Source organism: Parasteatoda tepidariorum, chromosome 3, assembly GCF_043381705.1.
Source record: "Parasteatoda tepidariorum isolate YZ-2023 chromosome 3, CAS_Ptep_4.0, whole genome shotgun sequence".
NCBI classification, from domain to species: domain Eukaryota; kingdom Metazoa; phylum Arthropoda; class Arachnida; order Araneae; family Theridiidae; genus Parasteatoda; species Parasteatoda tepidariorum.
In genome coordinates, this window is record NC_092206.1 from 73,846,804 (window position 1) to 73,863,556 (window position 16,753).

Below are 16,753 nucleotides of genomic sequence, written 5' to 3' on the forward strand. Positions count from 1 at the left end.
CTTTCAAAAAAGGTTAAATATAAATACGGATGTTTTTCCCTCACAAACAGAAGGTATAATTGATATTAAAAATAAGATTTTTTATAAAAATAAAAATGAGAAAAATGTTAGCTGTAACCAACTTGAGCAGACGGCTTGCGGCCTATGGGGGAAGAAACAGAAAGAAAACATAGCAGATTAAGTTTGAATAATTGACTCGTGTTTTTGCCGGTTTATTTATCATCTCAACAGGTACTTCTAAATTAAATTGAAAATGTACCCTTAAGTTTGAGCAGTAAAACTCTAAAATTTTAAATTTACTGAAATAAACCTTAAGTATTTATAATAATATACTATAAAGGATCTGTGAAATATTTGTTAACAATGAGCAAATATTTGTTTCGCATTTTATTTTGTGAAATTTTCACACAATACTTCTATTATGCTCATAATCACTTTATTTTTAAGTACAATTTAGATTATTAAAGTTAAAATTTTCATTCGTATAATGATATTTTAGTTGTAGTTCAAAATGTTGTTTTTCAAGCTGTAGCAATTATAGGCTTTATTCTGTGTTGTATGTAATGTATGTATGTTTCATTTTATGCAGTTGCAAAAATCTATGATTTGAAATTGTGAATAAAACTAATCTAGCATGGAAAGTAAATCTGAATCCAGTATTAAAGAATGGTTTCCTCACCACATAATATCTAAAGGTTTATTTTTTTCCTTATTCATTCCGCAATTAATTTCTTTTAAAGAAACTATTGTTTTTTATTATTATATTGAAGAACTTTGTCTCTATTATATTTGCTTTGATAAACAAATATATGATATTTCTGTTATATAAAGCAGTTTTCATTGTAACTTTTTTGTGGTCGTAAATAAATATCTTGTCATAAATAAAATGGAGAGATTTCCGTATTGTGATCTGTGGCAGAGTAATCGCCAAGTCTGGGCAACTTCCGGGCAGTAGTCCGCGAGAAACTAAAAATAGAATCACAAAAAGGAACCAACTCAAAAGGTATAAATAGCAATATCTAGGAAAGGTATAACCCAAGCAAATATCTGCAGGTTTTTTTTTAAAAAAATTTGCAAGTTAAAAATGTATTTGGCACCTTGGCGATTGTAATTAGCCTGACAGATCAGGATACAGAAATATGCCCGATAGAATAATTAATATTTTTTAATCTATTCTGTGAAGTTTCTCACGGGCCATTGCCAAGTCATAGCAATTATTCTGCCACAGATCACGATACGGAAATCACCCCCTTTGTTGCATTAAAACTCTAATTTATTAAAATAATATATCGTATATAATTTTTTTTCTCTTACATAAATGTGATTATAATACGCAAAAAAAATTATTATTCAACTAATTTAATCTAATCAATAATTTAATATCTTATTGGGATCAAAATTCTCAGAGCAGAATTCTCTGCAACATTTCACATGCTTTCAACATTAGTCTGTGGAGAGTCATAGGAAAATTAAGTACATTAGTATGTGTCTTGATTTTCAAATAGATTAAAAACTTTTAAGTTGAGAAACTATATGGAACTGAAAACTACATTGAAGAACATAGTTGTAAAAGAAAGTGTGGGGGAAATTTAAAAAAAAAAAATGAAAAATGTTAAGAAAGGGGAAAATATAATAGTACATTCCTATACACCTAAAAAAAAGGGAAGGAGGGGGGGGGTCAACGCTTGAGAGCATATCCCATCATTGCGATAACAAATATAGAAATCACCAAAAAAATATCTTTCTCGTATAAATTAACTGGCATGATTACTGTTTCTAGTTTAAAGATAAGAGAAATATATATTTTCTGATAGTTGTTACTCCTGTTTAAGAACAATTTAAATTATTTTGTTCTTTCTTTGAATCCCTAATAATATTTTACAAAAATTTAATGCAAAATTTATGAAAATAGTAATATGTTGTATTGTTTTGTTTATAGGAATTAAATGATTTATTGGTGTTGTGTTGTAGAAAAAGTTAACTGTAAACTTCCCTTAGAGTTAAGACTTAAATATTTATCTGCATCTCATTCAATAATCAAACAAAACTAGTCTCCATACATAGATAAGAACTAGGATTTTCTTCATATACAAGCAATTAGTACTTATTAAGTCTTACATAACTGGATAAACCTTTTCCTGTCTACAAAGATTGAAGCAAATGTGTACACTAAATTTAAAGTAATTAAGAATCTCTAATTCAACATCTGTCAGGTATTGCGGCCAATCACCAATTTTTTGTTCCTTGTGATCTGTTTGGTGTTGAATTACCGTTTGGCAAGATTGTATTGCGCCAGCCATCTTTCATCATAATGTAAAGTGACCACATTTTTATTGAGACAAAGTGGGACAAATGGGATGAAATGGGAATTACAATTTAGTCAAACTTTCAACACGCACAATATATATATATCAGGGATGCTACGCCTGCGCCATTTGCGACAAACTGAGACAAAACGGCATAACTGCGCCATTTTGCGACATTCAGCTCAGTTTCTGCCAAAGCTGCGCCATTCTGAGACAAAACGTCCAAAATTTGGCAAACCTGAATTCAGTTTCAAATATTAATCCGCATTGCCGTGAGTCATTGGAGATCATTTTGCCGTTCACGTCTCCAAGGGATGAAAGACTTCCACGAAAAAGCNTATATATATAAAAATACGAATAAATGTTTGCAATAATATTTTCAACATCAACTGGAAGTAAGTCAGATGCTGTTTGAATAGTTAGGTATAGAATGTGCGCTGCACAACCTACTCCAATATTTTTTTGCTTCAAATGTTCGTTAAGTTTCGTAAAAACGTTATTGATGCCTCTTCTAGTTTTTCCACCAAAATTTATGTTAGTGTTATCCGCACAAAGGGCAATAATTTTATTGTTCAAATTATTCTTTTTTAAAATAGTACTTATTAAATCAAAAGTTATTTGTGAAGTTTCATCAGGCAATGAAACAAAATCTAATATTCTAATATTAATTCCTCTTTCTGGATCAAAAAATCTAACACCTGTGGGAAATAATTTTAATTCTTTGTGGTTGGAAGCATCAGTATATATGGATATAAATGCGCATTTTTCTAGTTCTTTCTGCAATTGTGAAAACGAATATGGTGAAAAAACATTACAAATAGTTGCTTCGGGTTTTGTCCTTGCACATGCATATTTTTTGTCGTATAATGTTTTGATCACTTGCGACGTACAATCCATTGATCTGAAACTTTGATTGTGGTGTATGGTGCGGAAAGCAAATAGCCCCTCCGCTAATGCTAGCTGTTTTTCCGTGTTGCTAAAGCTAGCACTGCGAAAAACTGTTCCATTTTAGATGAGGATGCGGCATTATTAAAAAATCTTTTGTGCCTCTTTGTCGCTAGATGTTTAGTAATATAGTTTTTTCCACCATGTGAGACCGAAAATTCAGCATTGCGTTTATCACACCGTACCATATAGTCTATTTTGGTACTTTTAATAAATGGAAATTCTCTGCTTAGCTCTTCATTAAATTTGCATCCTCTTTTTTTTACCCATCTTTTATGTTGTGGGTAAATACTAGAAATAAATAAAAAAATTACTATGAAGGCTGAAAAAGAGTATTAAATTTTACCTTATTGACCGTTACTTTGTGGCGACTATTGCTCAACCTTTGTCAATCAAGTAATGAGTCAAACCGAACGTCAAATTGAAAACAACAAACCGCTCTGTGTAACGGCAGTCCGCACTTATCTGAATTCCGAGACGTAAAGACAACGATCACACACCACCGAGTAAATCTAACTTGGCACATTGCCTAATTTAGTTCACTCTACACACATTTTATGTGTTTTTCATTTCTTTATATTCACCATAATACTTAATAAATAATAGGAATATATTTTTACCGTACATTTAAAATAAGAAATGTAGATATTTTCTAAAAAGCGGGGTCCCGCAGTGGACTGATCGTTAAGGCACGGTTCCCAGCAGATCACCGAAGTCAAGCATCACTGGCTGCGGTCAGTGTGCGGGTGGGTGACCACTTGGATCAGCCTGCATATGGACCCAGAGTGTGTGGTATTGGTCCTCGTTAAACTGTTCTACCGTAAAGTGCTCGACTTCGCGTGCAGGTTGTCGGGCTACCAAAGCAGGGGTGGCATCCCCTCTGCAGAGGATCAAAATTGTGATGGCATGTCTTCGGATCATCCTCAGGGATGTTTCCCAGACCATCGCCAATAGCCCATTGTGCAGCTCTTGTGTGATGTAAATGAACAACAACTAAAAAGCAGGACATTTTTAAAAATCGGCGGGACAGTCCACCAAAAATCGGGACGTGTCACTTTATCATAATGTAACTTTTTGAACTACTCACTCTTGTTCTTGTTTATTGAATTGTTAAGAGCGTATGGTTGCTCTCTAATGCAAGTTCATGCGTGAACTAATTAATTACATTTGTTAAATAAATATTTGTTAATTATTATACAGTCCACGTTATTACCTTCAATTTTAACTATTGAGCTATCATAGGACCGTACAGTTGGTCCGTCGAGCCGGAGCTTTTTTTTCTTTCTTTTTTTTGGTTTGAGAGAGAGACTGGAAAAAGTGGGTTTTTAAATCTCTCCTCCCTATACAAAATTGATGTGTTCCAGAAATTTATAAAATAGTACACTAACTAAAATTTAATCAAGGCAGAAAGTTTTGAAATACCTACTTTCAGCTTTGTATATTTTTTATATAATTTTTATTTACATGACAATCAAGGATGAGAAAGAAAGATCAAAGGATGATAATTATTAATTAATGTTTACTTAATTCCAATGAAGGTAATTATATTCAAACCGTGGAAACGTTGGAAGCTACTGAAGCAAATGTCCTGGTTCTTTAATAATTCTTTTGCGGACTTTCAAACTGTAAATTTTGTGAGTTTTACTCTATCAAAATAGTATACTTTAAGGATTTGTAAAAATATGTATTTTGATATTTTTATTCAAGAATTTTATTTATTTATTAGGAGAACCTATCGCTTTACTCATCCTAAACCAACCACTTGATGAAGAAAACGTAGAATATTTACAGTCTATTTGGAATTCGGGTAATCATCTGTGCTCCATAAATTATTAAATAGTTAAACATTATGACTTGTAACCTAAGAAATTTGCCAGTTACAGCTTGTGCGTTATTAAGTGATGTTAAATTGATTTTTTTATCTATTTCATTTATATCATATATGTTATAATTTTATAAGAAATATATATATATCAAGCATTTCTTTAAAAGTCATTTATGTGATAAAATCTCTAATTTTCTCACACTGATTGAAAGAAACTTAAGTTCTCAGTCTTTTTTTTTATGAAAAAAACTAAAAATACTGGTTAATATTTCATTTGTTTTACTAATATTTTTTTTTCTTAACAGCTTATTTTTTAAAACATATTTTATCAGTACATCATTTTAGTAATAAAATCCTTGTGCATACGTTTAGAAAATGTATTACTTTATAACTTCTAATTTATTTAACTCTGTTTTGATTTAATTTCAGCTGCATTCCGTGTAGCTGTTGATGGTGGAGCTAATGAGTTAAAGGATAGTTCTAAGAATCATATTAATCAAACAGAACTTATACCAGACTTGATTTGTGGAGATTTTGACTCAGCTTTACCAGAAATATTAGATTATTACAGGGAAAAGGTATACTGGCTAGAATACAATATCCTGATATATACAATTCCATTTTAGTGTGATATTATTTTCTTAAGTGATTTTTAAATTTTCTTTAAAAGCACTAAGTTATATTATTTCTATAAATTTCTCTGTATGCCTGAGAATCAATTTAACAAACAAATTTTAGTTGTGAGTCAGAACAGAAAATTCGACGAATCTTGTTAGGAATTTAATAACTTATTTTATTAGTTACATAGTGTTTTTTACATCCTTAAACAAATCCTTATAGGACAAAGATTTGAAGTTTCTAATAATAAAACCATAAACTTCACTTTTGTCTAAAATTATATTCATCATCTTTCCATATATAAATATCATTTTCATAAATTATTGCGAAATTTGCTAATAGTGCTGCATACTGATGTAACCAACTGTTAATGTGATAGTAAAGAGCAATTAAGATGTATTCCATTTGTATAGGAAATTTTTATTTAAATGTTATGTTTTAATTTATCTTCATTAACTATTTTAATCTTAATGTACCTATCTGTAGTTACCTTGACCTACCTACATGCTTGTATTATAGTAAATGTTTATTTAACTATTGTAATCTAAAAATCTAATGCAAAATGCTAAGAAATTTTTATTTTATGAAATTGTCTTATTAAATGTGAAAAACTAAATACAGAAAGCTTATGTGGATTTACTCAGCTTTACCAGAAATATTACAAGTAAATTAGTTTCACACTACAAATCCATGAAACATATTTCACTTTCAAAGTGCTCTGGTTTAGATTTTAGTTCAAAAATATGTTTAGCAAAAATATCTGTTATGAGGATTAATTTTTCATTATCAATGAATGATCAAATAAAATAAAACTTCATAACTCTTGTAGTGGTGACTTGAAGTAATGATTCTTAATATCATAATGGTGTAACTTAAAGTGGATGCTCATTTGAGTAGTTTGTAGAAATAATAAAAGCGAAACAAAAAGCTCTCTTTTTTTGTAGAAATTTATCCTGTTGATAACTCATTTTAATATTTCACATGATCTAGGTTTAATTTCAGAATTATTTGTTTATTATTTCAGAATCAATTATTGCTTTTAAATCAAATTTAAGAAAATTTTTAGTCATTTGTTTTAATTAATTTATGTTTGGAATTTTTCAGAATGTGGCCGTTATTCATACCCCAGATCAAGATGAAACAGATTTCACTAAGGCTCTTAGACTGACCGTTGAAATCATTAAGGATAGAGGTTTACAGGTGCCTATTTTTATTTATTATTTTAGATGTAATGTTTTTTTAAATGTTGAAAAAATATATTTTAATATTATAATTATGACTGTGGAATAAAATTCTGGTTTTCAGATTGTATATGGTTTTACAATCTTTATTATTTTNAGACTGACCGTTGTAATCATTAAGGATAGAGGTTTACAGGTGCTTATTTTTATTTATTATTTTAGATGTAATGTTTTTTTAAATGTTTAAATAATGAATTTTAATATTATAATTATGACTGTGCAATAAAATCCTGGTTTTCAGATTGTATATGGTTTTACAATCTTTATTATTTTGCTTTTGAATTATCTTTATTATGTGGCTAATCTTTGTTAAAGTAAAAACAAAAAATATCTTTTATTTCAAGTTTTAGTACAATTACTTTTTCTAAAAAGCTAGTTACTTCAGAAAAAATAACATTCGTAAATCTAATTACGTATGACCCTTTATTTCATAAGTCATTAAGATAAGTTTATCAACAGCATAAATTTTTCACTAAAATGCTACCTTTTTTTGTAATATGGAGCTTGCGGAAATTGTAAGTTGTTCCAGTATCTTAAGAACAAAACATTTTCTATTTCTCAAAAAAATAACTGAATTGATAGCTTGGTTTACTAATGAGGTATATCCAGATTCACAAATTGTAGTTGAGTCAAATGAAATTTAAAATCACCCTAAATTTACTTTGCTCCTCCCCACACAGGAGGAGACTAGTTTTGCATTCTAGCCAAGTCCGTTTTCTAATCAAAGCAACTATATTATCAACAGTTAGATAATACAATTAAATTTTTGTTTTACGAATTATTTTCACCCTGTTATTGTGCGAAGTTCCTTCATTTGTCATCCAAAAAATAAATGGTGCCTATTTATATGATCAAATACAAATAATATTAAAATTTATGTGTTATGTTGAGCTGAGTACTGTAAAGTTAAGTCAAAATCTTGATGCTGATTTTTTTGCTGAAAATTACTTCAATTTAAATTAATGGTTTTAAGGAAATTCATTAATTTTTCTGAAGTTTTGATAGTTTAATTATCATTTTTTTATTTAACTTAAATTACCCTTTATTTTAGGTTTACACACTTTCAAACATTTCTCCTAAGTTTAATTGCAAGTGTACTTTTCAAATTACAGAAATTAGTACTATTTTATTTTCAACTTTTTGTTTCAAATATCGCCCTTAAAACACAATTTGTTTTAAAAAATCATTGCTGTTCAAAATATAAGTAAATGTTTGTTATACAGTGAACTATCTATTCTATGTTTCTCTTCCTTTATAAAGTTTTTTTTTGTGTGTGATACATATCTTTTTTTAAAAGAAATATATTTTTTTAGTTAAGAATTTTAAACTTGGATTGCAACTTTTATTGCTATGTTTAAACTCCATTTTTATTGCAGGTATCTTCGATTGTTGCCTTAGTAAGAAATGGTGACAGGCTTGACCACATTTTAGGAAATTTAAATACCTTGTACTTGGCTTTAAAGTTTACAACTTTGCCCGTAATGATCTTAGGACATGGTTCTATAACATGGCTTCTTTCAACTGTAAGTGTAATCTAATTATATCACATGAAATATTATAATCCTTTAGTATGTTTTGATAAATGTAATTCTCAAAAAAAAATTATAAAGTGGATTCAATTACAAAAATAACTTTTTGATCATTTAGGACAATTTCATGGTTGGAACAGCTGCGCAAATTGTGCCAAACTGCTCCAAAGCGCAGTTTTATCCCCAAATCGCTCCGAGCTGCTCTAAAACTCTACTTGTATTCATTAAGCAGAAATTGCAACTATAGCATAATTTGGCACCAAATTTGCGTACAAAAACCAGTTTTCGCATCATATTAAAAACAGAAATATAAAAATATTTTTAGAAAAGATTGAAAAAACTATCGATAAACGCTGTGGTCTTATAATAGAATTGGGGTAAATAGAGTACATGAAAAAGCAGTACCTGAAATTCGAATATGCATTGTTTCTGAATTACGCTTCGTAATGACGTTGTATTTAATATATCGGAATTAGAAGAACAAGTTTAGAGCTATCATAAAATGACATGAAATTACATAGGAATAAATCTTGTCAAATAGTCACTTTCAAATAAATTGTTAGTTGTTGCAACCAAAATTCTTTTGTTATAATAGCATATGATTGATTTAAAACATCAGAATATTAAAAACTATGTGGAAATGGCTAAAAAAACGATAGGAAAACTTTGTGGATTTACAATAGAATTGCTATGAATCGAATGTGTTAAAATATGATATCTCAAATAGAAAATTCCTGTGTTTTAACAAAATCATATTAAAAATGTTTCAATTTGAAAAACCATGTGAAAATGTCCAAAATACTGTAAGTAACTCCTGAAAAAATAATGTAGATTTATGATGAAATCGGCTAGCTCAATGCAGTTAAAATTTTTGACATGGAGTAAGAAAGCAGTTTAAGAGAAACTTCGTCAAGTTTGATAGCTGACTTGATCTTTTGCTACTGCAATCTGAAACTGATTTGAAGCCACTTATCATTACTCTTTAACTACATTAGAGTGAGGAATTCTAGTAAAAATGAAACTCAGATCTGTAAATCATAAAAAATAAAAGCAAAAGCAAAATTTTGTCACAATTTTCTTCTAAAAAAATACCTATGTGTGTTTATTTTTCCTTTAAAGTGACTTTAATTAATTTAAAACTATTATAATAATAGTTTTTATCAAACTTTACAGGGATCTCATAAAATACATATTACGGATGAAATGATGAGCTCGCATGTTGGATTGGTACCTTTAGGTAAAGAATGTACTAATGTTTCAACAACAGGACTGAAATGGAATTTGAGTATGTATTAAATGTGAATTTTTAGTGCATAAATGTTAGCTATTGGGGAGATTTCTGTATCGATATTTACTAATTTTTACCACCAACTGGGCAGTAGGGCATGATAAATTAAAAGGAACATCTCACATAGAAATATAACGAAATGTAAAGATATGTGGAGATATGACAAAAAGGTATGTCACATAGCCTCTCAGAAAAAACTTTTAGCGACTTGGTAATGGTAGTTGGCTCAGACATGTATCAATAGGGAAATGTTTCCTAGATGTGTTAAGATTAACAGTTTTCCTGAATTTCTTTATAAACTTTTTTAGTTATTTAAAACCCGCAGAAAAACATACAAATTCAAATTTAATATAAATATATGTTATTAAATAATTAATATAAATTTATGCATATGCGTAATAAATTTGCCTAGAATTATCTTGTAAAATATTTATTCAATAGATAATTACGTAGTATATATTTTTTATACTTGGCTTAAATGCTTTAATATCAGGTTGGGTAAAAAATTCAATTTTAATCTGTTACTTGAAATGAGCAGGCTATATAAAAAGAAAATGTTACCTAGTACTTTGAACCAGCTGGATAAAATATTCAAGTTTTGATGGATACCCTGATCTGATACATCTTTAGTTTTATAAAAAGAAAATTTTGTCCAGCACTTTGAACCAGCTGGATAAAATATTCAAGTTTTGATAGATACCCTGATCTGATACATCTTTAGTTTTAACCTTTGGACATGAATCTTAACATGTCAAAGCCAATTATAATGCTGCATCTGTGGTATCAACCTCAGGCTTTATAATGGCTTGCACGATAAAAATACGAGAGAATTTATTTTTTTTTCTAATCTGACCATTAGTTATTTTTATATTACTCTTTTGAAGTAAATTTCAATATTTTCAGCCCAAGACAAAATGAATTTTGGAGGATTGATAAGTACATGCAACTTGTTCGATAGTAATGTTGTTACAGTTTCCACTGACACACCTTTGATTTGGACAATGGAAGTGAAACTCAAGTAGTTTTAATAAATTTCATCTAAAATTATGATTTTTTGTTAAATGCTCTGTGATACATTGGTTTTTTCTTTAACATAAAAAGTTTAACATTTTTATATGATGGTACAAAAATATTTTATGAAATGTTAGTAAAATAATTTTATCAATTGGTTATCAAGGAAACTCTAAGGTCATAGATATATACTTGTTATAGAATTTATACTATGCTTAATTATGTATTATTAGTAAGCCATAGAGTACTTTACATTAATCTTTTATTTTTAGTTGAAAATTTTATTTCAAATTTGTATTTGTCATAATTTGTTTACCTGTGATTATTATTTTTTTTTTAGATAATTTATTTTTTTAGTACATTAGGTTTTAAGCTATAGGTGTTTACTGATTATAGTATTTATTCTAGACTGTTAATTATGTATTATTTTTAAGTTAATGTACTTTGTACTGGTCTTTCATTTTTAGTTGCAAATTTTATTTCAAAATTGTGTTTTTTTTTTTTTTTTTTTTTTTAATGAAGCTTCTTTTTACAGGCTCTGGAAAATTTTAAATTCTGTTTTTAGTTAGTTCATCTGATACCTAAATTTTAGCTCATTCAAATAGTTTGAACCATTTAGATTTGGTTAAACATATGGACTAAGATTTTGTAAAAAGGTTTTTATAATTTCATGTCATTATTTTTACTAAATGTAAGAAAAAGGGGAAGATTGTTTTACAAAATATTCTAAGTATCTTATTATTAGTTTCTTTTTTCTCCGACTTTTATCAATTTATACTTTCTTTTTTTTACAATCTAAATATCTACCTCTTTTTATTAATATTTTTAGAAAATATTTAGATAAATGTTTTTTTCTATGATAATCAAGTTTCAAATGTGACTTAATAATTGTTGTTACTGTCTATTTTGTTTTACTGAAATTTCTAAAATTTGTTATATTGTGATTGATTTGTACTTATTTAAAAATAAATAAACTCTAATATTACTATGCAATCTTATAATGTTCACTTCAGTCTCGAACAATGTCCTATTTGAAATGTGTCTTAGTATTTGGCAAAATTAACAATTGCAAAGAATACATTAACCGTCCAAGCGTTGAGTCCCTGTGTAAAATTGTACAGAAATTTCCCTGCTATGCACTGCTCTGCCATTAGATAACAGGATAGGAACCAGTTTTTTGATGCAGGAAAGCTTTCAGCTAAAAGTTTAGAAAAAGCCGGAACTAACATTTAGAGGGTTAAAACAGAAATAATTGCTAGGTGATTTTGTGCTAGGTGATATATCAATTTAAAAAATTGAAATAAACTTTACAGGCTTTACTCAGTTATAATCTGTTCAAACATTTTCGATTAGTTAACAATTATAATTTAATGAAAAATTTCTGTGCTGTTCCATTACCTTCATCAATTGTAACAAGTAAATCGGTTCTTGGCTTCAGCATGACATTATTATTAATTGCTTTCATGATATAAAATCAAACCTTTTTTTAAAAAATGAATAATAATTTAGAATATGCACATTGTTTTCTGAGGAAGTAGCACAAACCATTTTGGCAAACTTGTAGGAGAGATGTCCGTATCGTGATCCGGGGCAGAATAATCATCAAGTCTGGGCAACGGCTCGCGAGAAACTAAAAACAAAACATCACTGATGGAGACCAACTAGAAAGGTATATGTAGCTCATAGTCGCCCCGGGCAAACCTCTCAATTTTTTAAAAAATTTTCCTCTTTAAAATCAGTTTGGCGCCTTGACAATTGTAGTTTTGCATGGCAGTTAACGATACGGAAATATCCTCAACTTGTAAATATATTCTGTTATTTTTTCTGTAGAATTTATATCTAAGTACGTTTTAATTATCTATTTTTTTTTAAATTTATTAATTAGTTTTTCAAAATTGTTTACATTGCTCAAAGTATGTGCTAAAAAAACTGTTTTAACGAAATGTTACCATAGTTTAAAAGTATCATAAAGTACACATAATTACTTCTTCCTTTTATTAATATAGATATTAGTGCAATTTGCATTCGCGTTTTATTTACATGAAATATATCATGTATTTGATATCACATTTCTTCTGCCCGTTTTCGTCAATTACGGAATTTCAGTTACTGAAATAGAGAGTCTGTTTTATTAAAAAAATGTGATTCCAAGAGAACGTTAAGAAATATAGCTTGACTTATTGGTCATTAACCACATAAAAGAAATATATATATATATATTGCATAGAAATTTCTTTTCTGAATTATTACTCATCAATTATTTAATTTTGCTGTTTTAAAACTGATATTTGAAGGATTAATTTAAATATCTTAATTGGACTTTAAGTTTTTTTTAAAAGAAATTTTTTGTATTATAATGATTTCTATATTTCATTTAATCCATTTTTATGATTGTCATGAGTGAGCGAATATCTCATAATATATTTTGTTGATATCGATTTCTATATTCTGAAAAAGTATTAGAAGCTTAATAAATAGTATTAAATATGTAATAGCACTTTAATTTAAATGATTTACCCTGAGTACATGAAACTGTAATTTGCTTTATAAATGTATACTTTATACATGATGTAATTTTGATTTTTATTTAAAGTTTTCGCCCAATAAATTTTAAACTTGAGACTGATATGTATAAATTATTTATGTTAAGGAAATTTTCATCAAAAAAGTCATGACTCAGAAATTCATGAACATTCATATTATTTTTCAAGTATTTTGTAAATGTCGAAAATGCTTAATATTTTTAACGCATCCAGTTCTTTACCGTCCAAATGATTCGTTATGATGAAGGCGCTTGTTAAACATATTTAATTTAGATACTAACTAACTCATTTATGCAAAATGTCTCTTTTGGTGATGTTTGATTTCATATACTTTAACATCAGTATTTTTTACTTCATTGTAAATAAGAATTGTAATTGTGATATCGAAGTTAAAAATACTTTTGAAACACTAGGTGGTACATTGCAAAAACTACCTTTGTAATTTCCAAAATGTTTCATTATACTGCAAAACACAAATTACAATATTTTTCCTTTTGTAAATTTGGCTTCATTTCTTTTCTTGTTGAGTAAATTTGATTGGTATTACTAAAAATTTAATTTTTTGTGATTAATAGACATCTGAAATAAATTTCATTGATCTACCTTAATTTTTTAATTATCACTCAATGGTACAATTAAATAAATTTGTTTTCTAAACTTTTGAAGTATACTTTGAACTCTATTATGTGTTGGTATTCTAATAACCTTTACCTGTTGTAACCTTCTTTTTCCTAATTCCTGAAGAAAATTCGAAAATTTTCCTGAAAGAGATTATTTTTGACAAATTGTATGCAAATCTTTGGTTTTAACTTTTTAACAATAGACACTGAGCTGGATTCGGGGTATACACTGTTCGCTTTTCCTGCATGTTTTTTAAAGATTTTGAACCATGGTAGGGAAATTTTTGCACCAGTTGAATGAAATTGCAAAGAAGTTAAAGAGTTACTTGTTATTAAATTAATGTTAATTGCAATTAACATAATTTCTACACTAAATTCTAAACAAACAAACACTAAATTCTGAACACTAATTTCTAACAAACACCAAATTCTGAAAATAATTATGAACTTATGTTAAAAAGTCATAATTTTTATTGTTATTGTTGAGTCATAATTTTTACTTCTCTTAAACTCCACTTTTGCATTAAAATTAGTGAAATAACTTTTTCTGTTTGCACTATGACTAATTAGAACATCCTGTTCCTGATGATGATAATAATTATGATTTTTTATTATAAGTGTGAATATAAATAAACTATGGAAATGAACAATTCATGCATTTGTTTTTTAAATATTAAAAACAACTTTCATGCTGTTGAGCTGTTTTTTGAATTGTAGCTCTTATTTCATAATGTGTACTTATGCCAAATTAGTGAGAATATATTTTTGTAGAATGCGTAAAAAGGAAAATAAAGTTGATATTTCAGATATTTTTCTTCTTGTTGTTCCATTTTTAACAAATATTATTTTTGAAACTCTAATAATATATTTCTCTTCAAAATTTTGATTCCCTTTAAAGGTGGAGTTTAGTTATCTTTTCCTATTTAATTATTTCTTGAAAATTGATAAAATTGTTTCAAAATCGTTATATGTATAAAATTTTACTTAATCTGAAATCAGTGAAATAATCAAAAGAAATAAAAACGACAAAGCAATAAAAATTTTATTCCAAAATTAAAGTTTAATGTCCAAGTAAATAAATTTTAAAAGAATCTTAGTAATATTTGAAATTTTCAATCTGTGTGAAATTAAAAAAAATATTTAAAGATTATTATTTTCTTAGGTTCTGTTTCACCCTATTTAAGATAATTAACTTAAATATTTTTAGAATAGCAGGTTAGCAAAAAGTTTTTTTTATAAATTTTCTTTTTTTAGTTTGAAAACTAAGTATAATGTAACAAACCTTGTCCAATTTCTTAGAGAATTTTAATTTGATCTTTGAGAATTTTTAATAGATCTTTAAGAGCCGTGGTGGTTCAGAGGATAGATCCTTTTCCTTCCAAATGAAGTCAACCATGTATGAATTTTACCGATGACTGGACGATATCAATTCCACACCTGGCTCGCACCGACCACAATGAAAGCGTATAATATTTTCAGAGTAGGCTGATTATGGATTAGAGTCCCCTTGCCGTTAGGTTAATCGTGGTTTATTTTCATGGTCTTTTTCTCCATGTATCGCAAATGCGGGTTTGTTTCATCAAAAAGTCCTCTACAAAAGCAAATTTATCCCAATATACTTGATTCAGGAGTTATTCCTTGCCTTCTGGATTGGGTTATAAAATAAAATAAAAAAAATAGGCCTCTGAATAAGATGAATAGGATATCCTGCTAGATTGAAATATATGTATGTATTATGTTTTTATGTAGAAAAATTGAGAATTCAGGAGCATGATGATAAGCTCTTTATTGCATATGGTAGTATAGGTACTTTATTTACGTTGCACTAGAGCTGCACATTGAGCTATTGACCATGGTCTGGGAAGCATCCCTGAGGATGATCTGAAAGCATGCCATCACAATTTTGTGGGGCCACTTCCCCAATTTAAACATAGATCTGAAGGGGAAGGAAATTTTCTCGATCCGGATTCCTGTACCCATGGTACTGCTCAGCAACCGACCATGGGACTTTCGATTCCACAGATTTTACGAGCACGTACATCGCATGTACTCGGTGGGTCTTAACGGAGTCGATGATTGAACCCCGATCCTTCCGGACAGAAGTCCGATCTCTAACCACTGATGGGCTTTTGTCTCAGAAAGGCGGCAAAATTTGAAGGAAATTTTTTCGAGCTATTTTATCAGGATGGCAGGTGTCATACAAAATTGGATTGTATAAAAATTCCAATGGTTTATGAAAGCTTTCGCCGACTATTTGATTTTATTGTTTTGCAAGCTAAAACTACACTAATGATGAATTCTTAGGCACAAGCGCGACTAAAAGTATTGAGATCCTCGTCCTATATTTCTAGGATTATAAGAGTACTTCAAGTATGCGCGAGTTTCTAAAGTAGTACACGTAGCTTTCTTAACATTCGCATGCACGACTACGGCAATCGCAAACACTGTGAATGCTCCCTGAAAACGTCCCAGAAAGCATGTAACCTTACGACAACCTTGTGTTTTAACTTTATTTTCATTGTCACGAAAAGGTTTGCAGTAAAAACCTTTTTTCAATTACGTAAAAATATTGCAATTTCCTACCTTTCCTCCTTAAAGGAAAAGTAAATGATTTTTAAATCTTTTTTAAAAAATATTGTTATTTGGGTTAAAAAACAAGCAAATTGTAAACCCTATTTTTTGCATTTTTGCTTGCTGTCATGATTAGATTAGCAGAAATATTAAGCGAAAACCTTTTTCAAAGGAAACGAAATAAAGCAAATATTAACCTTTTCAGCGAAAATATTAATAAATAATAAGAAAATATTTTGCAAAGGACCTCATTTAA

General features: G+C 28.6%; 1 protein-coding gene across 1 annotated transcript; it reads left to right on the forward strand.

Moving 5' to 3' along the window:
• The first annotated feature begins 133 nt into the window (after positions 1–133).
• LOC107445967 (thiamine pyrophosphokinase 1) lies at positions 134–10,814 on the forward strand. The gene is made up of 8 exons (XM_016060491.3): positions 134–231; positions 590–695; positions 4,978–5,058; positions 5,506–5,654; positions 6,799–6,894; positions 8,312–8,458; positions 9,638–9,749; positions 10,656–10,814. Exons 2-8 carry the CDS (start codon positions 635–637, stop codon positions 10,772–10,774), a joined length of 765 nt encoding a protein of 254 aa, XP_015915977.2. The 5' UTR covers positions 134–231; positions 590–634; the 3' UTR covers positions 10,775–10,814.
• Positions 10,815–16,753: the final 5,939 nt, after the last annotated feature.